Source organism: Ovis canadensis, chromosome 1 (genome assembly GCF_042477335.2).
Source record: "Ovis canadensis isolate MfBH-ARS-UI-01 breed Bighorn chromosome 1, ARS-UI_OviCan_v2, whole genome shotgun sequence".
Taxonomy (NCBI): Eukaryota; Metazoa; Chordata; class Mammalia; order Artiodactyla; family Bovidae; genus Ovis; species Ovis canadensis.
In genome coordinates, this window is record NC_091245.1 from 4,309,693 (window position 1) to 4,332,262 (window position 22,570).

At 57.0% G+C, this 22,570-nt stretch overlaps 3 protein-coding genes across 26 annotated transcripts in view; 1 reads left to right on the plus strand and 2 right to left on the minus strand.

Annotated features, from left to right (window-relative positions):
• RAB17 (RAB17, member RAS oncogene family) overlaps positions 1-7,335 on the plus strand; it is a 28,046-nt gene extending 20,711 nt beyond the window's left edge. For 3 of the 23 annotated variants that reach the window (XR_011255936.1, XR_011255909.1, XR_011255930.1), the window contains 4 exons: positions 5,153-5,246; positions 5,519-5,666; positions 6,670-6,917; positions 7,177-7,335. Coding sequence is in view for 5 of the 23 variants with exons in the window: in XM_069584623.1 (XP_069440724.1) it covers positions 5,153-5,246; positions 5,519-5,631 (207 nt within the window). In the remaining 18 variants the exon portion in view is untranslated. Of the gene's footprint in view, positions 1-5,152; positions 5,247-5,518 lie in introns of all 23 variants that reach the window. The other 20 variants (XR_011255908.1, XR_011255926.1, XR_011255910.1 and 17 more) reach the window with 11 other exon arrangements.
• Positions 7,336-11,798: 4,463 nt separating this feature from the next.
• Positions 11,799-14,660, minus strand: PRLH (prolactin releasing hormone). The gene is made up of 3 exons (XM_069569650.1): positions 14,627-14,660; positions 12,548-12,689; positions 11,799-12,075 (listed from the first exon to the last, which is right to left on the minus strand). The coding sequence occupies exons 2-3, from the start codon at positions 12,645-12,647 to the stop codon at positions 11,879-11,881; spliced, it is 297 nt and encodes a 98-aa protein (XP_069425751.1). The 5' UTR covers positions 12,648-12,689; positions 14,627-14,660; the 3' UTR covers positions 11,799-11,878.
• A 5,338-nt stretch (positions 14,661-19,998) lies between these two features.
• The window catches only part of MLPH (melanophilin), a 47,236-nt gene continuing 44,664 nt past the window's right edge, over positions 19,999-22,570 (minus strand). For both annotated transcript variants that reach the window (XM_069584660.1, XM_069584661.1), the window contains one exon: positions 19,999-21,313. In XM_069584660.1, the coding sequence (XP_069440761.1) occupies positions 21,287-21,313 (27 nt within the window). In that variant the 3' untranslated portion in view covers positions 19,999-21,286. The remainder of the gene's footprint in view (positions 21,314-22,570) is intronic.

Here is a 22,570-nt window from a genome sequence, read left to right on the forward strand (position 1 = left end):
GGTGTGTGTGTCTCGGTGTGTGTGCAGGTGTGTGTGTGTAGGAGGTAAGATGGTGTCTGTGTAGGAGGTGTGTCTCTATGTGAACAGGTGTGTGTCTCGGTGTGTGTGCAGGTGTGTGTGTAGGAGGTAAGATGGTGTCTGTGTACAGGTGTGTCTCTATGTGAACAGGTGTGTGTCTCCATGTGTGCACAGGTGTGTGTGTAGAAGGTAAGGTGGTGTCTGTGTGAACAGATGTGTGTGTGTCTGTGTGAACAGATGTGTGTGTGTCTGTATGAACAGGTGTGTGTGTCTCGGTGTGTGTGCAGGTGTGTGTGTGTAGGAGGTAGGGTGGTGTCTGTGTGGACAGGTGTGTCTCTGTGTGAACAGGTGTGTGTGTGTGTCTGTGTGTGTGCAGGTGTGTGTGTGTAGGAGGTAAGATGGTGTCTGTGTACAGGTGTGTCTCTATGTGAACAGGTGTGTGTGTCTGTGTGAACAGGTGTGTGTCTCCATGCGTGCACAGGTGTGTGTGTAGGAGGTAGGGTGGTGTCTGTGTGTACACGTGTGTCTCTGTGAACAGGTGTGTGTGTCTGTGTGAACAGGTGTGTGTGTCTGTGTGTGTGCAGGTGTGTGTGTATAGGAGGTAAGATGGTGTCTGTGTGTACAGGTGTGTCTCTGTGTGAACAGGTGTGTGTCTCCATGTGTGCACAGGTGTGTGTGTCTCTGTGTGTGTGCAGGTGTGTGTGTGTAGGAGGTAAGATGGTGTCTGTGTGAACAGATGTGTGTGTGTCTGTGTGAACAGGTGTGTGTGTCTCTGTGTGTGTGCAGGTGTGTGTGTAGGAGGTAAGACGGTGTCTGTGTGAACAGATGTGTGTGTGTCTGTGTGAACAGGTGTGTGTGTCTCTGTGTGTGTGCAGGTGTGTGTGTGTAGGAGGTAAGATGGTGTCTGTGTACAGATGTGAGTGTCTGTGAACAGGTGTGTGTGTCTCTGTGTGTGTGCAGGTGTGTGTGTCTGTGTGGACAGGTGTGTGTGTCTGTGTGAACAGGTGTGTGTGTCTGTGTGTGTGCAGGTGTGTGTGTAGAAGGTAGGATGGTGTCTGTGTACAGGTGTGTCTCTATGTGAACAGGTGTGTGTGTGTCTGTGTGTGTGCAGGTGTGTGTGTAGGAGGTAAGATGGTGTCTGTGTGTACAGGTGTGTGTGTCTGTGTGTGTGCAGGTGTGTGTGTGTAGGAGGTAAGATGGTGTCTGTGTGAACAGGTGTGTGTGTGTGTGTGTGAACAGGTGTGTGTGTCTGTGTGTGTGCAGGAGGTAAGGTGGTGTCTGTGTGTACAGGTGTGTCTCTGTGTGAACAGGTGTGTGTCTCCCTGTGTGCACAGGTGTGTGTGTAGGAGGTGAGGTGGCGTCTGTGTGTAGATGTGTGTGGGGTGGGTTTAGGAGAGGTGGAGGGGCAGATGAAGGGAGAGGGTGCTGGGTGGCAGGGGGGAGGGAGGGGAGGGAGGCTGGAGGCAGGGGGCTGCCAGAGAAGCCCCATACTGCCCTGGGGCTCAGTGGCCGAGCACCCCGCTGTGGTGGCGGTGGGCTCAGGGGCAGGGATCTGATAGGTGACCTAGAAAGAACGTGAGGAGGACAGGTCAGGCTGTGGGGGAGATGGGACCTGGGTGGGGAGCCCCTCAGGGAGGCCAGGGGTCCAGCTCTGGGGCGGATGCGGCCTCCTCTCTGCTCCCCCAGGACCCCTGCCCTGGGCTCGGCCAGCCTGTGGGTGGGGGAACCCCATGGCTTAGACTGCACGGGAGCCGCCACCCCGGGGCCTGGGCTGTTGACCCTGGGACCTCAGACCCCACCCTGGCCTCTTCTTCACTCCGAGCTCCCACAGGCTGGGCCTTGGGCTGGGGGTGGGGGGACAGAGTGCACAGACCCCCGAGCTGCAGGTGCCTTGGTCGGGCGGAGGCCAGGCTGACCAGCGGGCAGGGAAGCTTTCCCAGTAATCTGGGGGCTTTTCATCTTAAAATAACTCCAGCATTGCAGAGCTTGTTGCGGAAACAGCACGGATAGCTCCTGTCTGCCCTTCCCCAGCTTTCCCAGGTGCGAGCGGCTCACTTACGTAAGCACAGCAGTGAAAGTGAAAGTCGCTCAGTCGTGTCCGACTCTCTGTGACCCCATGGACTATACAGTCCGTGGAATTCTCCAGGCCAGAATACTGGAGTGGGTAACCTTTCCCTTTGCCAAGGGGAATCTTCCCAACCCAGGGATCGAACCAGGGTCTCCTACATTGCACTCAGATTCTTTATCAGCTGAGCCACAAGGGAAGCCCGAGAATACTGGAGTGGGCAGCCTATCCCTTCTCCAGCGGATCTTCCCGACCCAGGGATTGAACCGGGATCTCCTGCACTGCAGGTGAATTCTTTACCAGCTGAGCTCTCAGGGAAGCCGTTAAGCACAGAATGATGAGCAAATCAGGAAACAAATAGCCACAAATGCTCTTAGCTCAGATTGTATCACTTTTCCACTATGGTCCTCTCCCTGGTTCAGGGAGCTCTGCTCCTGAATCTGGCCACTGAGAAATCCCCCACCCCAGTGGGCGTTGTCCCTCCTGCCCCGTTATTCTTTGAGGTCTTTCTTCCTTCCTGGCTGGCCAGGAATGGCTGGCCAAGTCGTTCCCGGTTCATCTTGCCCTTTCCCAGCCCCAGCCCTGGAAATCATTTCCCTGAGGAACACTGGTTCCTTGTGTGGGGGAATGAATTTAGGAGCCAGGGTCTCTGCACTGGATGTTCTCATTCCATGGGCAGTGAGATAACCATGAACCCCATCCTGGGGGACCTCAAGGACAAACTGGCAGATGGAAGGGTGAGGACCTGCAATTTAGGGGCTAGAGGCTGCCGGGGTCCAGCCCCGGTGGATCCAGGGAATTCGAAGCAGGGATGGCGTTGTCGAGGGAAAAACTTATTTATTTATTAACATAAGATTAGATTAGGAAGAAATAGTATAGTAGGACAATTAAGTGGAGAAAAGAGGCTGATTAACTTGGGTTACGTGGAAAACCAATAAAGCTCCAGACAAGGAGCTTGCACCACCTACGTTAGGCCACCAGCGCCCGTTTGAATATCCGAGAGTGCCCGGCCTTGGGCTCCCTCTCTTACGGATCTTAGAAGCCGGGACAAGTAAGTAGACATGGTGAGCCTCCACGCCCCAGATGGGAATTCAGCCTGAAATTAGAGTAAAGAGGAGACAGGGGGGAAACCAGTCCTTCCAATGACTGGCCCCGCCTCTATTGTCTAGAAAGGCCTTTTATACCTTTTTGATTGTACATAGAGATCAATGGGTAATACAAAATTATGTAGCGTTAGCAGCCCAGACTCTTTCTGTATATCTTTTTGTATACAAAAGGTCTTAGGTGATTTACATTATCTTCTGGCCAAGAGGCTTGCTAACACTTTTTGGCTCTCTTCCTTAATGAATGTTAATCTCGTTTCCCCTGAAGTGTATTTCTTTAATCTGCATCTCCTTAAAGCGCTAAAGTTACATCTCTATAGAACAAAGGCTCAGTGGGTTATAACAAAGAAGGTACTTAACTCAAAGATCTAATGTTGCTAATACCAGGTCTCCTACTTGTTTTTCTATATACCAACTATATCTAAAAATAAAGGATATGAAAATTTGGCAGCAAGTATTGGCTCAACAATGAAATGCTTAATCAGTTTTATTCTAATGATCTTGACACCTCAGAAGCCTCTGCATTCCTAGGATGTTTTAAGCTTCCTGTGCCTCTCGAGGTTGGGAGACTGTAAACAATCACATGCACAGCTGTACGAGTCCTGCAGGCAGGCTGAAAAGCCATCAGAGGGGTTTTTGGATTGAAACACTAGTATTATGCCCAGGAGATTTATTATCTAAAAGCTCTAAATTAATTTTTTTTCCAGAAAAAGGTGGTGGGGGGACAGCCCCCTGTTAATGACAGAAGAGTAGGTGGAAAGCGTAACACAGTAAAGCAGGCAGACTCTGGTCTTGGGGGGTGGATGCTCAGGAAATTCCAGGGGGAACCCCTGAAGCCTGATCACATCCTTGCGTTTTGCCAGGCTTCCTTCTGCATGACCTTGTCATGGGTGGGATTCCTCATGCTGGCCCCCGGCAAGAGGCCCATTGCACTGAGAGCAAACCCTTAGAGTGACTCCACCTGGAACCCTCAAGCTAGTCGGGGAAAGGCAGATATTTGGGTTTCATTCAGATGACCAGGGGCTTCCCAGGTGGCGCAGTGGTAAAGAATCCCCCTGACAATGTAGGTGATGCAGGAAAAGAGGGTTTGATCCCTGTTGGGAAGATCCCCTGGAGGAGGAAATGGCAACACACTCCGGTATTCTTGCCTGGGAAATCCCATGGACAGAGGTGTCTGGTGGACCACAGTCTATGAGATTGCAAAGATTTGGACATGACTGAGTGACTGAGCGTGCATGCAGATATGACCAGATGTGAGCTACCCAAAGTCACCAAGTCCTCATCTGTACCAGGTCACGTTGTCCTTTAAAACACAAATGATAATGAGCCATCTCTGTGTCTGGGAGGGGCTGAGAAGCTTGGGAAGGGGGTGGAGTGCAGCTCTGTGGGCCAGGTGAGGAGGGTGGATGCTGCTGGGTGCGATGCTGCAGGCTTGGCTGGCCCAGCCCCCGGGGCCCGCTCAGCCTCAGGCAGGACCATCTGGGGCCCAAGCTCCTCCTGGGAGGGTCCGGAGATGAGGGGACTGCCCAGGGAGGCCCCCAGGTCCTCCTTCGTGGACACTTCTCCCCTTCTTGACCACACAAGCAGCCCTGGAGTTTCCCAGCCTCCCTTGCTTCACACACCATCACTCCACGCAGGCCTGACCCCTGTGACGAAAACAAGGAGGGGAGCAGAGAAGGGCCCAGGGGGGCTCTCACCAGGCTGGCCTCACCCCCCCTTCCATGTCTCGCTTGCTTTTGGAGTCCCCCACCCCAAGATTCCAAGGTGGGAGGGGAGCCTCCCCACAGACCCCACTGGGGGTGCTAGGCTCCCCTTCCAGTGAGCGCCACACCCCGCTCCTGGCCCCGCTGACCACCTCCCCCAGGAGCCCCAGTAACAGGACATGAGGAATGAGGTTCTCCACTGGTGCAACTGTCCCGTGGTCTTTCTGGGATTAATGTGGACTTCCCACGGTCACTTCCTCCAGGAAGGGAAGGAGTTTGCAGAGAGCAAGGGGCTGCTGTTCATGGAAACCTCGGCCAAACGGAACTACCAGGTGGCCGAGGTCTTCAATGCCGTCGGTGAGTGACCAGCCCCCCGCCTGGGAACCAGGGGTGGGGTGGGGTGGGGTGGGGGGGGGTGCACCTTCTTCAAATGGGTCTTATCTGGCCTCCTGAGGCCCAGCCGAATGTTGCCAGGGGCCTGGAAGGTGCACAGGAGTCAAGGGCGCCTGTTTCCTGGTTCCCGGAGAGCACGAGGGAGGGGGGTCTCCAGGGGCTGCCAAGGGTGTAGGGGCTGTGCTGGGCTGGGGGGCTTCCCTCCCAGCTGGGCTTCCCCCTCCTGTCATCCACAGCCCGGGAGCTTTTGCGGAGAGAAGAGAGCAAGGAGGGCCAGAGGCGGCAGAGAGACGCTCCGCTGACCCTGAGCGAGAGGCCCTCGCAGCCTGGCCGATGCTGTGCCCACTAGAAGCGGCCGCTCCGGGGGCAGCTGCGGGGAAGCAGGTACTCCCAGCCCGCGCCCCGGCGGTCCTCTGAGCGAGCTCCAGCCAGCTCCGTGGTGACGGCGGTGCTGACCCCGGTCCACCGTTGAGCCCGGCGCGTGCCTGAGTCCTCGAGGTGCAGGAAGCCGGCATTCCTTAGAATAATCGCCTCCCAAGGTCGTGGGAGTCCTTTGGGAGACGTTTGTGTCTCCAGGGGCCTCCAGAGGGTGGGGACTCCATGTCCCCAGATGTCCTGGGGGTGGGCACGCCTGACCCTGCCTGGAGGTGCCCTCCTCAGCTGCCTGGCCACCAGGCAGTGAAGGAGGGGAAATCAGCCAGCGGGGACTTGGCTCTGGGCAGGAGGCAGTTCGGGGTGGGCTGGGGGGTTTCCCCTGCTCCTAGGACAGGGGAGAGGGGTCAACAAGCCCCACTGGAGTGGACCATGTCATCACCGGACCTCTGTGAGGGTCCCTGAGGGGTGCAGCTGGGGGTGGGGCGGGGCCCCACTGTCCGCTTCTCCGGGTGACTATGAGGACAAGACGCTTGAGCCCATAGGCTTGAGGACTCGGATTTCGAGCGGAGGGATACCTTGTTCTGCTCCAGTGAGTTTTTCTCCTAAAAGTAAACCCCTTTCTCGCACATGGTCTCTGGTGAGTTTGTAGGTGGGGGTTGTTACGCACGTCCCGAGGGCCCCCAGGTGGGGCGGCGGTGGCTGCAGTGGGCACAGGGCATCTTTCGGGCGGAGACACGTCGCGGGCTCACCTGGTTCCTCCCTTTGGAGAGGCCAGCGACCCCATGAAGGTAGTTCAAAGGTGGCTATTACTGGGGAGGCGGTGATGCTGGTCCCCCTCAGGGACTGTGATAAGCAGGTGGGAAATTTTAAATAAGAAGCCACTGTCATCCCCCCCCCCCAAAAAAGTGGCTTCACTTTGTCAACTGTAAGGATCAACAGGACAAACGTAAAGTGGCCTTCCCTGTTGATGCCGAGCCCCTTGACTTCCCCCAAACGCCTGTTTCTTTCCTAGGCGATGTCCAGGTGAAGCCTGGCCGCTTCCTGCTGCGAGCCCTGCAGATTTTGGCTGCAGTGAAGTGTCCTATACGACCGCTCCCTTGAAGATGGAGCGAGTGAGACGGGGGCCCTTGCTGTGTCAGGCCACTTCCCGTGAGCTGTTTCCTCACTCGGGGTAGTGGGGCTGGGTGGCTTAGTCACCAGTGTCCCGTCCGGCTCTGGAGACCCTGTGGACCAGGCTCCTCTGTTCCCGGGATTTTCCAGGCAAGAACACGGGAGGGGGTTGCCATTTTCTTCTCCAGGGGATCCTCCCGATTCAGAGATTAAACCGGGGTCTCCTGCGCTGCAGGTAGTCTCCTGCATTGCAGGCAGACTCTTTACTGCCCGAGCCACCAGGGGAGCGGGCTGGGCTGAGACTCCCCCCGCAAAGGAGGAGACTACTTTGGAGGTGGTGGGAGGCTGAGGTTGCCTCTAGCCACTAGATGGCACTCCAGCCTCGCTGAAGCAAACCCCGCCGCTCCAGGTCTACAGAGTTGCTTTGCTGAACAATGGATGTCTTTCAGAGGACTATGGACCCATCCATGATGAAACAGGAAGTGAGGAAATCATGCTGCAGTAGGATGTCCATATACGTGATTGCTTTCCTCCTGAATTTATTATTAAAGCATATTCTTTGACTCATCGCCACCTCCCTCCTTCATGCCTCCCTCCGTCCCTGCAGGATGGGATGGGGTGCATGGTGACCCTGGAGCCCGGTGTCCCCATTGCCAGGTGTGATTGCCCCTTTCCCTCACCTTCTCCCCGACTAGGCAGGTGGGGCTCAGCCCTGGAATCACCTGGAAGCCTCTGTAGACGGTATCCCTGAGCCCACCATCTCCGTGTTAGATCTGTCTACAGGGTGGCCTGGGCCCTGGGAGGTCTAGACCCACCCAGTGACCTAATATTCAGACACGGGGAGCTCTGCGGTGAGGGCAGGGGTTCTGCCTGTCTGTCCTTGCATGGGGCTCCCAGTGCCTGGTACGATTCTGGCATATGCCAGGCACTCAGCAAATGTGTCCCAGGAGAGGACTGAAGCTATTTTCCCCAGCATTGTAAAGAAAAGGCAGGTTTTTGCTAGAAACAGCCTCTGCCACACCCAGGGACAGGTGCTTCTGGAGCCCTCTGTCTGCTGCACAAACCTGAGCTTAGCCCGCCCTGGACTGTGAGGTCATGGTGGGCGTGCAGCCTGGAGGGAGATGAGTCCCTGGGGTTGTGGGTGTTCCGGGCCCAGATTCTCCAGGGTAAACAGCCCTGGGGGAGTCCAGTCTGTGAGCTCTCTCCTGTCTGCAGCTGGGGAAGCCGCTCCAGCCCTTTTCACGAGCCAGAGTCTGTGTGTGTGCTCGTGGTGGAGGCAGGAGGCACAGCAGAGCTGAGAAGCAGCCTCCAGGAGCTACCCTGCTTCCTGCTTGTGGTCCTGACCTTCCCCTCCCGCTCTGTTTCTAGCTCCTCCTCCTTCTCCCCTGGAAGAGTCCCCTGTGCCTGGAGGGGCTGACTCAGGAATCCATTCTTTTCCTTTTAAAATAGTCCCTTTTCAGAGGCCACATTTAGAACAACTTGAAATCATCTTACCATTTGTAAGATGTTGAATGAAAAGAAAAAAAAGGAAGAAAGGGGAAAAAGGAAAAATACCTCCTTTAGAAGAATCCGCTCAGGAGGAAAGAATCAGAGAATCAGCATCGTGCAGCCCCCGGAGGACAGCTGGTCTCAGCAAGGGTACCCGGGGGCCCGAGTCCATGGCCAGGAGCTCTTTGGGAGACAGACTGCTGTCACGGGGCCCCAGGACTTCTGAAGAGCATTTCTGAGCAGGCGGGAAACCAAGAGGGTCTTACAGTTTACAAAGGGTCAGGCTCGGCTCCTATTGGAGTGGGACCTGGAGCCCACCATCAGATACCATGCTGTAGGACAGACACGGAGCGTTCGTGTCTCAGCGATGGCTGAGCCCCACTCTGCCCTTGGACCTAACTGCTCAGATGACAGGAAATACAGGGGCAGGACGGAAGGAGGAGGTCAGAGCACTTGGGGGAGCAGGCGCCACGTGCGGCGTGTGGATCATCCTACTAGGTAACGTGTCTGGACTCTTGTAAGAGTCGGTGTTGTGACAAAATCAGATGACGGGGGACTAACGGGAAATAACTAACCATGACGCTAAATCTAGACTGGACTCTGGCTTCCAAAAAAAAAAAAAAAAGGCAGCCAAGAGTTCCTTGCCTTATTTGGGGAGTTTTGAGTATGGATGAAAAACTCTATGATATTATGGAATTCTTACAAAATGTTTGAGGCATGATGATAATTTTGTGGTTATGGTGGAGATTGCCCTTCGTTTAAGGAGAAAGATGCAGAAACCTCTAGGGGAAATATGATATCTACAACTCACTTCCAAGGGGTAAAGAGAAGAGGGGAGAGTGTGGGAAAGTAAATGCAGTGATAATCGTGGAAGCTATTAGTATTTTTATTGAGTAACTCTAGTCATTTTCTGGTGGAACCTTGAGGATTTTCTGTGTATGGTGTCCTGTCATCTGCAAACAGGGCGAGTTTTACTTCTCCTTTTCCGGTCTGGAATCCTTGCCCTTCCATCTTAAAACAAGCGGATCCAAGCCCTTTGCTCTTCCCTCCCCTTCACTTGCTGTCTCCCTCTCCTTTCCTTTCACAGACAAGCCTTTGAAACAATCGTCTTTACGTCTTTATGGACTCACTTGTAATGCGATTCTCAGGGTGCTGGAATCGCCCACCATGATCCAAACATTGGATCATTTTGATCCCCTTATCAGAATTTTACTCTTGACCCATGTCCTCCTCTTTATATGCTCTTTTCTAAGGACTGTGGGCTTCCCTGGTAGCTCAGCTGGTAAAGAATCCGCCTGCAATGCAGGAGACCTGGGTTTGATTCCTGGGTTGGGAAGATCCCCTGGAGAAGGGATAGGCTACCCACTCCAGTATTCTTGGGCTTCCCCTGTGGCTCAGTTGGTAAAGAATCTGCCTGCAATGCAGGAGACCTGGGTTCAATCCCTGGGTTGGGAAGATCCCCTGGAGAAGGGAAAGGCCCCGGTACTCTGGCCTGGAGAATGCCGTGGGCTGTATAGTCCATGTTGTCGCAAGGGGTCGCGAAGAGTCGGATACAACTGAGCCACCTTCACTTTCGCTTCTAAGGGCTTGTCTCATTTTCTCAGACTCCAGCTATTATAAGAGAAGGGTAGGGGCTTCCCTGGCAGTCCAGTGGTGAAGACTCTGTGCTTCCAATGAGCTGGCTTGATTCCCGGTCAGGGAACTAAGAGCCCACATGCCTTGCAGCCAAAAAAAAAAAAAATTAAAGGAGGATATTAGGTATCATCATCATATTTTTGAGCTTTCTTGTAGGTTTAAAACTTCCATAGTAGGAGTTTGGAGAATACATAAAATCTCCCATCTCCCCGACTCTCTGGGCTCAGAAGATGTGTTCCAGGGGCCACCCTGACTGGGTACCAGGTGCTGCGTGGCTGGAATCTGGAGCCCATTGCCACACTGATGTTTCCACATCTGCAGCACACGGAGCTGTGAGCTCTTCTATTTAAAGTGCACAGCTGAGCGGCGTTTAGCACGGTCACCACCTTGGCCAAGTCCCAGACACTTTCAGCCCCTAAAGGAAGCCCTGTACCCCTGGAGCAGCCCCTGGCAGCCACCAAACCACTTTCCGCCTGTGGACTTGCCTCCCTGGGCCTTTGTGAATGGAGTCACACGCGAGGGGGCCTTCGGTGCCCGGCTTCGGTCGTGTTGGTCCTGTCTTCACGGTTCCTCCACGTGGCACATTAGGAAAAGCGTCACTCCTTTCCGTGGCTGAGTAATAAGCCGTGGTACGTATGCATGGACCGCGTTTTGATATCCACTCATCTGTTGATGGGGGTTGGGTTTTTTTCTACTTTTTTTGGCTGTTGTGCTGCTGGGAACTGTCCTATGTAAGTGTTTGTTTGAACATCGGTTCTCAGCACTTGGGGTGTGTCCCCACGGGTGGGAGGGGGCCATGTGGTCACTTTGGATTGAACTGCTTTCCTTGGTTCTCCATGCTTCTGGGCCAGGCCCAGCACCTGCCTGCGCTGGGAGGGGACTGGCCGCACTCCGGTTCCTACGTGCGCGTCCAGCCTGGGGCGGTGCTGACCGGGCAGGAGCTCTCCTTGGGAGGGGACTGGCCCCTGCCCTCCCTCCGGCCTCCCTGGGGCTCAGGAGGGGGCAGCCCTGACCCAGCCCCATCCGGGTGGTGTGGGCCGGTTCAGCCTCCTCCAGCTGGCCAGTGAGCGTGGACCCCCACCTTCCTCTATCTGGGCAAGGCAGCCGGGCCAGGGTCCTGCAGGCTGTCTCTGTGTCCCTGCCCCTGCTGAGTGTGGACGGAAGGAGTCCCAAGGCCTGGGGGTTCCTGAGATCCTGCAGGCAGGGTGCAGGCAGAGGCCTGACAGGCCTGAGCTCTGGGTTCAGAAGCAACTGGTTAAACCTGCCTGCCTGCTCCTGGCCCCAGCACTGGAGGGGTAGGCACACCTTGGGGAAGGGGGTTTATGCTCACAGAGCATCCACACCTGTTGGCAGGTATACAGGGGCTGTGCCACCTAAGCTCAGGACTGAGGTGGGTGTTCCCAGGCCCAGGTTCATGCGAGAACCGGGGCTCCCAGAAGGTAGGGTTGGAGCTCAGTTGTCCTATCAGTGGCTGTGTGCCCCTGACACCAAAGCGAGCTCCGCCTGAAACGGGACACAAGGATATCCCCATGTGATTCTAAAGAGACACAAGGTGGGGTTGAAATACTCAAACCCAAAAGTCCTGGAAACAAGCACCCCCTGCTTCTTTCTCTTCCATAAGTACCAACAGGGAGGCAAAAAGAACTGCAGCAGAGAGCGGGGCAGGTGAGGCCGAGGGGCCGTGATGCCCTCCCTGGGGACCCTGCACAGCAGCCTCATGCAGTGTGCAGCCTGAGCAACTGGTCAGGGTGGCTTGGGGGGCGGCATGGGCTGCAGGTGGCCAAGGCCGCCCCAGCCCCCTGCTCAGTTCCGGGTGCCCTTGGGCGAGTCCTGGGCCTCTGGGCTGCTGGGCTCTGAGGGTCCTTCCAGGCTAACGTCCCGTGCGCTCTGTCGCCATGCAGACACGTGTGAACAACCCAGCTGCTTTTATTAGGACTGGAGGGAAGGTCGCTTGTGGAGGAGGAGGGATGGGGGGCAGGATCCTGCCGTTACTCCTGGACCAGCTGGGCTGTCAGCCGCCCCAGGAGGGCTCGGGAGGGCTCAGCGCCGCCTTCCAGGGGGATGCAGGCCAGCTCGCGCCGGGGGCCAGGCCTGGGTCCGTCCCCTGGGGCAGCTCTCCGCCGGCCGAAGCGGCCCACAGGCCGGATCCCGCGGCCCGCGTACCAGGCAGGATTGATGTCAGGGGCTGGAAAGAGCGAGAAGAGCACGTGGAGGCCTGTGCCCCGGTGAGTGCAGCCCTGGTGGCCGGGCCGGGGGTGTGCTCAGCTCACCGCTGCCTGTCCCCCGGGCCGTGCCGGGGCCGCCCACCCGCACAGGAGGCTCACCCGTCCACCGCTTCTGGTGCTGGGGCAGCTTCGGGAAATAGGGTTTCAGACTCACACCAGGACACACTCCCCTTCCCTTCCTGTCCCCACAGCCCCGTTCTCATGGGCCACGTACACTCAGCCCCAGGCCACCCAGCTGGTGAGCAGTGACCCTCCCCCATGTGCTGGGTTGGGACCCTTGGGAGCAGCTGTCGGGGCCGTCTAGGGGAAGGGTCTGGGGAACAGGAGGCCAAACCCCAGCTCCGGGATGCTTAGCAAGGATGCCCCAGCCCAGGAAGTGGCCAGGTCCCCCAGCTGTGACCCCTGGGGGTGGGGGCGGGTTGGGACACTCACTGCGGATCTCCATGGAGTGCTGGTGGGCTCTGCTGGCAGCCCCCTGCAGGGCCAGGCCCAGCAGCAGCAGGCAGAGGAGCCAGGCCCCCACCGCCTTCATCCCACTGGCTCCTCGCACAGGCCCCGCTCGGGAGGGTGCAGCCTGGGGTCAAAGGTGAGCGCACATGAGGGCGCCTGTGCGCAAAGCGGGTACCTCGGATAATGCCTTACACACTCTGTGTGTGTCAGAGGGGGTGTGCGTGAGTGTGTGCACACACGCCTGTACACGGACACGGGTGTGCACAGGTGTGTGGCAGGTGTGCATGGGGTTACACGCGTGTGCACACCCAGTCAAGCTCTAGTGTGGACTTCTCTACTCTGCTGGGGTGGCAGTGAGCCCGGAACGGCGGGGGCACCTGGCTCTTCGCACATCCCTCGCTCCCCCGGGGACCCCAGTCTCTGCTCTGTACAGTGAGCGTTCGATGAGGTGACCATGTGTGTATTGGCCTCTCCTGGGCTCAGCCGTGTTTACAAGGACCGTCTGTCATCAGAAGGAACCCAGGGGGAATATGAGCTGTGGGTGCAGAGCTGGGCTGTCTCGGGCGTGCCTCGGTCTGTCTGTCCATCTGTGTCAGGGAGCCAGGCGTGTGGGAGGCCTCTGCTCCACTGTGGGTGGGCACACTTGGCCTCGGCGGGGTGGCGGGGGGGATGGCAGAGGCGAGCAGGTTGGTGGGGACCTGCCAGGAGGAGCCCGGTGGCTGCTGGGTGGAGGGGGTGGCCCAACCTCAGGCATGACCCAGGGGCGGGGGCCTGGGGGGCTGCTGAGCCTGGACCGCGCTCAGGGCAGGGGACCCGGGTGCAGGGCTCTTTCCCTCCCTCAGCCCAGGTCCATCCTGCCCCCTGCCTGCTGACAGCCAGTTACTGTAGAAGAGTCATCCACCATCCCTGCCAGGAGTGCTCACCAGCCCCTGTGCCCCCAGATCCAAGCCGCTGAGTCTCCAAGATCAACCAGCAGCCCGTGGGGACCTGCCCTCACGCAGCAGGACAGCCCTGTACAGGTGGGGGAGAGCTGTGGGCGACAGAGGCACCCAGAAATCCACCTCTCACCCTGCCGGGCTGAGCCGGAAACAGTGTCCACCCAGGCAAACCTGGCAACACCTTCCGCAGGTGCGCGCACCTCTTAGGGCTGGCTCCCTCCCCTGCTCCCCCCTCCCCTGGCACTTAAGGAACCAGCAGAAGACGCCAGAGAGCTTGTCTGTTTCAGGGAGACCCCTCTGCTGACCTTGGCTTTCCAGCCTGTCCCTGAGCCCAGCGGAAAGTGAAAGCGTTAGTCCCTCAGTCGTGTCCGACTCTTTACAACGCCGTGGACTGTATCCTGCCAGGCTCCTCTGTCCCTGGGATTCTCCAGGCAAAAATACTGGAGGGTATTCTTAGGGTTAGGTTAGGGTAGGTAGCCATTTCCTCCTCTGGGGGATCTTCCCTACCCAGGGATCGAACCTGTGTCTCCCGCGTTGCAGGTAGATTCTTTACCGTCTGAGCCACCAGGGAAGCCCTAGCCCCAGGGAACATGCTCTCCAACTGAGAGATTTAAAACGTCCACCCCTTCCTCTTTTAGAGACCTGTTGGCGGCGGGGGGGTGGGGGGTACTCCAACATAGAGGAAATGGAGGTGCCGTCATGAAAGTAGAGGGATAAAGAGGGGCCCCAGACCCGCTGGGCTAGTCGCTGTCCCCTGGCTGGGACCCTGCTGGGTGAGGGCGTCTTAGGAGAGCGCTGGCGGAGCCTGTCTCCTGACCCTCAAGGTCCAGCCTCCTGAGAGACAGGGGCTTGCTGAGTCCTGGATGGTGAGACTCCGGGTCTGTGTTCCCAGCGGAGTTGCCTGGACGGCTCCACCTTTCTTTTCCACCGCAATAGCCGAGTGAACAGGGGGCCCCGACAGGCAGGGGTGGCCCCTGGACGCACAAATGGGGTGGGGTCCCCACCAGAGCTGGTCCCGGCTGGCAGGATGGAGCCCTGCCCGGATGGGGAGGGAAGGGTGGCAGGGGAGGAGGCTGGAGCGTCAGGGACCCCCACCCTCTCCAGCACCTTTCGAGCTACTCACCAAGGTTCCCAGCCTGGCGAGTGCTGTGGACGGGAGCGGGACCCAGGTGGGGTGCGCTCGCCCCTTTTATGCGCAGGGAGGAAGCAGCTGACTGGACCCCCTCCCTCCCTCTCCGCCCGCCTCCCTCACTGGCCACATCGGAAGAGTCATTTTCTTTTTTCTTTTCTTCTGATTTTTTTTTTTCTTAACTCTCATCACTGATGTGATGTGTCCTTTCCTGGGTTATATAATTTCATTTGGGCTGAGTGGCTTTAAAACACATTAGCTTCCCTTCTGCACGCTTTGGGTAGAGTGCAGAGCCAGGCACCGCTGGCCCGGGTGCTCCGAGCCACAAGACGGCTGACCCAGAGGTGACCCTCCAGCCACCTCCCTCTTCCTTTAAGTCCCACTTCCCGGGCAGAGTCAACCAAAGGGGCCATCACAGCTGAACGACACCCTCCTAACCCTTCCCCGGCTGGTCTGTCACCCAGGTGCCTTTTCACAGCTGCATTTATTACGTACAAACCACTTTTGTCCTGTTTCTACCACTGAAAAATTATGTTTATTCCAGCCCTTTCCAGAGTCGTCATAATTACAGTTGAAAGAAATTTATTATGATTATCTGGTGAAGGGAAGGGCAATCCACTCTAGTATTCTTGCCTGGAAAATCCCATGGACAGAGGAGCCTGGTGCGTTACAGTCCATGGGGTCGCAAAGAATCAGACATGACTGAGCAATGAACACCCACACATATTATGGTCATAAAATGAACGTGTACGTTTCTATTATAAAATAAATAACGTATGCTAAGCTGCTTCAGTCGTGTCTGACTCTCTGCGATCCTATGGACTGTAGCCCGCCAGGCTTCTCTGTCCATGAGATTCTCTAGGCAAGAATACTGGAGGGTTGCTGTGCCCTTCTCTGGGGGATCTTCTTGACCCAGGGATCAAACCCCTGTCTCCTATGTCTCCTGCATTGGCAGGAGGGTTCTTTACCACCAGCACCACCTGGGAAGCTATGATTATAAAACAAATACCTGTATTTCTATTATGAAATAAATAATGAAGAGGCTTATTTTTATTATAAAAGCACTTTACATACACTTGGCTAGAATTCAGCACATACAGAAAAACAGGAATAAAAGAACACCCATGCACCAGAGAAGTCAATCACTGATCCCACGTGATGGGTGTACTTCCTTTTCATGGGCTTTGCACCTTATTCTGGGTAGGTTCATCGGATTCATGCATTTTTGAATCTCCTTATTTCCATTTAACCATCCTATCCTCAAGTTGCGAAAAAAATCTGTACACTCACGCCATTTAAAATAACTACACACTGTTCTCCATTTCACTTGGGCCTCATATTCTGAATAATGATAGGAGACCAACCAGTCCATCCTAAAGGAAATCAACCCTGAATATTCGTTGGAAGGACTGATGCTGAAGCTGAAGCTCCAGTCCTTTGACCTCCTGATGCGAAGAGCTGACCCATTGGAAAAGACCCTGATGCTGGGAAAGATCGAAGGCGAGAGGAGAAGGGGACGACCAAGGATGAGATGGCTGGATAGCATCACTGACTTGGTGGACGTGAGTTTGAGTGAGCTCCGGGAGTTGGTGATGGACAGGGAGGCCTGGCGTGCTGCAATTCATGGGGTCGCAAAGAGTCAGACACAACTGAGTGCCTGAACCGCGACATAGCAAAGATCATTTACACCCCCCTGAGCATCAACTCGAGGAGCCCATCCTGGGGGGACCCCTCCCGGCTGCTCTCCCCAGACATGTGCAGGGGCCCCACAGCCCTTCCCCAGCCTGCATCAGACTTTGAGGAAAGTTCCAGAGCAGCTCCCGGCCCTCAGAGGGTCACGCGTGCTTCTCTTTCCTCCCGTGGCTGCCCATGCCTGGTGACGAAGGTTTTGTGGGGGGCAGGTGGGCTCCCTGGGGGTCTGGAGTGGAGGTCGGGGGGAGGGGCACAGGCGAGGGGGGCTGTCCATGGAGCGTGAGGGGCAGAGGAGGGGCCTGGCCCACACCCCGGCTGCAAGCTGAGGCCCCTGGGATGGATTCCGTCTGGATCCTGGGGCAGTGCGGGGTGAGCGAGGGTCAGAGTGGCTCTGCTGAGGGGTGCTGCTGGAAGCACTGCTGAGGCCAGCCCCCGTCTGGAGGGGGCCTCTCCTCCTCTCCCTGCAGGGCTGCCCGGCACCAGGCCCTCGGGGGAGCGGACCCCGTGAGACCAGGGCGGCTGAGGCAGCTTCCTTGGCAGACCGTTGGGGGAGCATGTGCTTGTGTGTGTATGTGAGTGCGTATGTGTGCTTGAGTGTGTGGGGTAGCGAACCCTCCCCTTTCAGCCAAGCATCTTCGCCACAGTGTAGGGTTGGTGTTGATGAAAGAAATGTCCACATACTGAGGCCTGGGGAAGTCATGCTGGCTTATAGGGGAAAGGGAAAGTCGCTCAGTCGTGTCCGACTCTTTCCGACTCCGTGAACTATACAGTCCATGGAATTCTCCAGGCCAGAATACTGGAGTGGGTAGCCGTTCCTGTCTCCAGATCTTCCTGACCCAGGGATGGAACCCAGAACTGGGATCTCCTGCATTTCAGGTGGGCTCTTTACCAAGTGAGCCGTCAGGGAAGCCCCACTTACATGCGAGTTACCCTGAGTTTGATACCAACTAGAACAGCCTGTTTGTGGCCCATCAAACTTGCTTTGTGCAGCTGCTTAAACTCAAACAGAAAAAGGCTCACTGACCACGAGGAAAGAACACCACTGTTGCCCGTACTCAGCCGTGTCCAACTTCGAGACCCCGTGGACTGCAGCCCGGCAGGCTCCTCTGGGCACGGGATTTCCCAGGCAAGAACACTGGGGCGGATTGCCATTCCTTCCTCCAAGGGATCGTCCCGGCTCAGGGACTGAACCCGCAACTCTGTGCCTCCTGCATTGCTGGGGGCTGAGGGGGTTCTTTACCACTGAGTCGCCTGGGAAGCCGCCCAACTAGGAATGTCCATGTTCAACATAAAGATGAGATGCCTCCCGCCCTGGGACCCCAAGGCTGGTCCCCCTTTGATGCTAAGACTCCCCTCCCAGGTGCCAAGGCCGTGCTGACTCCCTGTGCGCGTTATGTTTTTGAAACCTTGAAGGGATGTATCCCTGACTTGTTTAATGTTTTTTTGTTCGGGTGAGACACGAAACTGCTGAAAGCCTGCTTCTCTGGCGCAGATTCTGAGGGATCCGAGAGGCCATGCCTCTGGCCATAGCCCTCAGCTTGGCTCAGATAAAGCCCTTTCCCATTCCTGCTGTAGGCTGTCTGTTGCTTGCTTTACTCGGGGGTCCACCAGCGGGCGGTGGTACCGCTCCAGCCCTGCCCCCTCATTGCAGAGCCCAGAGCTCAGCCCGCTGACAGAGTGGAATGATGTCCCCCACCCCGTGGTCTCTGGGGGCAGTCATCAGAGGACCCAGAGTGCCTGAGGGGCCCTTGGGGAGCTGGAGATATCAAGGCAGCTGGTGGGGCAAATGCAGGTGAGATGCTCTGCTGCTCTTGCCAGGACCCCTGAGCCCCAGGGAGTGCCTGCAAGATGGTTTTTTTTTGGAGGGGGTGGTGTTCATGTGGCACGTGGGATCTTAGTTCCCCAACCTGAGGTTGAACCTGTGCTCCCTGTATAGGAAGCATGGAGTCTTAACCACTAGGTTGCCAGGGAAGTCCACACGTGACCTTTTTCAGAACAGGGTCTTTGCTTGTGTGATTGGGGTAAAGATCTTGAGGTGAGGGGACTGTCCTGGAGAATGCAGATGGGCCCTAAATCTAGCGATGAGGGTCCTTGTGAGAGACGGGCAGAGGAATGTTTGGGACAGACAGATAGGAGACACAGGGAAGGAGCCTGGGTGGCGGTGGAGTCGCAGCCTGGAGGGAGGAGGCCGCTGGCCGAGGACAGCGAGAGTTGCCAGAGCCGGGCAGACGTTGCGGACAGCCTCTCCTGGAGCCTCTGCGGGGAGCGCGGCCCTGCACGCACCTCGATTCTGGCCTTCTGGCCTCTGCCAGAGGACACGCTTCTGTCGTTCTAAGCTGCCCAGTTTGTAGCAATCTGTTCAAGCAGCTGGGGGCCCACAGAGGTCAGGCTGTGTGTGGTGTGTTTTCCAAGATACAACATATTTGTTTTTTTGCTGAGCTGGTGAGTGAATGGGAGATGCTGGCCTTCCTCCGCTCCTCATTCTGGCTCCTTTGGGCTTTCCTGGTGGCTCAGATGGTAAAGAGTCTGCCTGCCAATGGGTTGGGAGGGTCCTCTGGAGAAGGAAATGGCACAACCCACTCCAGTATTCTTGCCTGGAGAATTCCAAGGACAGAGGAGCCTGGTGGGCCACAGTCCATGGGGTCGCAAAGAGTCAGACACGACTGAGCGACTAACTCATCACTTATTCCTCGCTTCTGGCTTCTTCACCAAACAAAACTTGCAGTAATTATAGAACAAGAGAACAAACAAGGCCAGACTTTGAGAAGAGCCTCGGGGGGCAGACAGGCACCTGGGAGGGAAGGTTTGGGTGGGGGTGGCAGAAGCCGGGGTACGGGGAGGCTGGGGTGAAGATCCAGGAGGTGGGCAAGGTCTGGTCCTTCCTCCCTGCTTGGCGCTGCCGGGGACAATGCTTGCCAGCCCCTGCTGCCCAGGTCAATGACACGGGCCCAGACCAGGGTTCAGCACAGATTTCCCATACGTATTCAGCTCTGATTTTGTAGCACAGAAGCAACAACAGACACAAGGAAACACAGGGACGTGGCCAGATCTGCTGACCCGACCCAGACCGCTGGGGTGGACAGTCTCAGGAGGGAACAGGAGCAGAGGGGCTCTGGAGAAAAGGGAAGGGCTGATCTGCCTTGGACATCATCCCTCCAAACCGACAGGACTGTGGGGCCTAGGCCAGGGGGCTGCCTCCTTGCATGGCTCCCCGAGGCTGGAAAGGCAAGGTGCAGGGGGCCGGCAGGGGGCCGGCAGTGGGGTTCTGGTGACCTTCCTGACACCCCAAGTGTGGCAGGCAGCAGCCAGTGGTCCCGGGAAACCCGGGTCCACAAGACACAAGGATGTTCTCGAGAGGACAGTCACACAGTGGACCACAGGTCGCCCTGGAAACAAAAGCACAGCATCCATGCAACACAACCTGGTATAAAATAAGCACAGGAAGGAACTGCAGGGAGAGGGCTAGGAGGCTCGTGGACCCAGATCTGACATCCTGGGAGCAGCAGAGTGCACGTCTTTGGCATAAAAATATATCCCAGGGATGTCCCTGGAGGCCCAGGGGTTAAGGCTTCACTTTCCAATGCATGGGGAGCAGGTTTGATCCCTGGTCAGGGAACTAACATCCCACATGTCTCGTGGCCAAAAAAAACCAAAACATAAAACAGAAGCAATAGTGAAACAAATCCAATAAACACTTTAAAAGGGGTCCACAGCAAAAATAAACCGGAAAGAAAAATCCCGAGTCAGCGACACAGCTGCGGACGGAGTCGGGGGGATTAAAAGTGGTCCACAGCAAAAATAAACCGGAAAGAAAAATCCCGGGTCAGCGACACAGCTGCGGACGGAGTCGGGGGGAGGGGGGCCGGGGGGGCGGGCGGAGGCGTGCGCAGAAGGCAGAGGCCAGCTTTCCCGACAGAACCTGAGGTTGAAGAAAGGGCAGAGCCTTGCCTGGAGCCTCGGGAGGACGGAGCTGACCTGAGTGGGCACAGCAGGGTGTGGGGGGTGAGCTCCGAGGTCAGCAGAATGGGCTGACATTGAGATGCCGGGGGAAGGGGTGGCTGGTCTGTGCAGGGGACCTCGGGGCATCTGGGCAGCAGACCAGCCACGGGCACCTAAAGCTATGGTCCTAACAGGGAAGGAGAGGGGACAGGAGGGGCCGAGAAGCCAGCACAGGACCGGGAGAACTCACATCCCCGATGACCTGGCCACGGCCACGGATGAACACAGATCCCGGGGCTGTGCGCACCACCAGGCGCATGAATGAACGAGTGAGCACAGCTCTGGACCTAATCGGAGACCCCTGTGAGGGGCCTTTGGAAAGAGGGACCAGTGTGTTTCCAGGTTGGAAGCTCTCTGCACTTAAGTTAGCCATGGAGCAGTGGGCCTGTTACCCTCACCTCCAGGGCAGGGCTCCAGGCCAGCCAGGACCGCCTCCCCCTGAAGGCTAGGAACTCACATTGATACCCCACCCCCCATTTACTTTGTGAATAAGGAGGCCTGCACATCACAAAGAACCGATCCTCTTCCACGTACAGGCATCTTTAATCATTTCCAGCACTGAATTTAGGAGCTGCCTATTTGAAGCAGCTTTCATTCGGAGAAGGAGGATCAGCCCATTGTTTCTACAAACCGCAGCACACTGCCAAAGCCCAAGCCATCTGGATCAACGTGGACGGCAACTCTGAAAGTCCCCCTGGAGCGGCCATGGGCCAGCTTGTGGGCAACGCAGCCCCTGTGGGGACTGAGACGCTGCGGGGTCGGGGGGGTGGGACCAGAGCTCGTGGTGAGACAGTCAGGTCGGAAGAAAGTCTTAGTGGGCAAGGCTCTTGGGCATCACAGATTCAGCATCTCTTCTTCCTCCACTGGGCTGTGTGCAGTGGAAAGCGCGGGGCAGGAGGCGGGACGCGGTGACCGAGGTGGAGGGGAAGAGGGTGGGGGTCCCGTTCAGGCGAACCTCTCCTCTTAGGGCTGGTGGGTCATCACGGGTTTCTGTGAAGCACAAACACACATGGACACACCGTATGCACAAGTGGGTGTGAGATACACAGCTGTACACACAGGCGCACACAGGCCCGGAAACTCACAGGCGAGGCCAGGGGGACATGGAGACACACAGGTGTGTGCACGAGGAAAGATGCACTTAGCTGTACGAGTGTGTGCACATGAAAACACACGGGCATGTACACACACACACACACACACACACACACACGCAGGAGGGCACACAGCTGCACACACAATCCCGTGGACCTGCGTCAGAAGGTCAACCCCCTGCCGGTTTTTCACTCAACCCCTCTCTGCCTCAGTCTCCTCAGCTACGCATTTGGGTCCATGACACCAGCCCTCATCAAACGGGCTATGAAGATGGAAAGTATTTTAACAACCAGAAGCGCTGAAACACAGGAAGGTGTGTTCTCATTTGGAAGCGCTTAGATTTTCAAGCCCCCATTGGCGATTTCGTTATCAGTCTCCTGCAGTGAACGGCCCTGCTCTGGCCACGGCCCAGGCGGCCTCGTCTGGGCTGTGGGAAGGCTGGCTGAGTCGGACCCGTGGGCCCCACCTGCCTGCCCGTCTCCCAGCCCCAGGCGTCAGCAGTGAGTGTTGTGAAATCCTTTGAAATCTGTTTGAAGATGGAGTCCGTGGAAATAACAGAGCGGGCACTTCGTCTTCTCGGACAGCCAAGGCATCGGCTCAGACTTGTGTAACTGGGAGGAAGTCAGAATTGCTGCTGGGTGGTTGCAGCCGGCAGGTGTGGTGTGGGTGTGGACAGCGGCGGGGATCCAGGGTGTTGGGACCCTGATGGTGGCCACCGAGGCCTCCTGCCCATCCCTGGGCTGTGGGCGTGAGTCTGGTCCCTCGAGGTCGGCTGTCTCATGCTGTGACAGCACCGTGTGTGTGCGCATGTGGACCGCAGCGGGGGGCCCGGGCAGGCAGCACCTGCGTCAGAGAACCCGGCGCTTCCCCCAGGATCTCGTGCGGCTGGAAACACCAGGGACCGTGGTGTGGGAGAAGGCCTGCCAGAGGCGCTCCTGCAGGCGTCAAGGCCACAGCCGCTCCCGGGCCAGCCTGATGCTCCCTGGGCTTGGGGAGGAACCCCAGGCTCCTTCTGCATGGAGGTCCTCCCCAGGGAAGCAGGGGACAGCGCCGACCCAAGCATCCGCACAGGTGGCTCAGCTGCACGACCTTTACCGCGCAGGGAAGGCGCGCGGGGCTGGGCAGGGAGTCCCGGGTGGGTGTCTCCTGGGC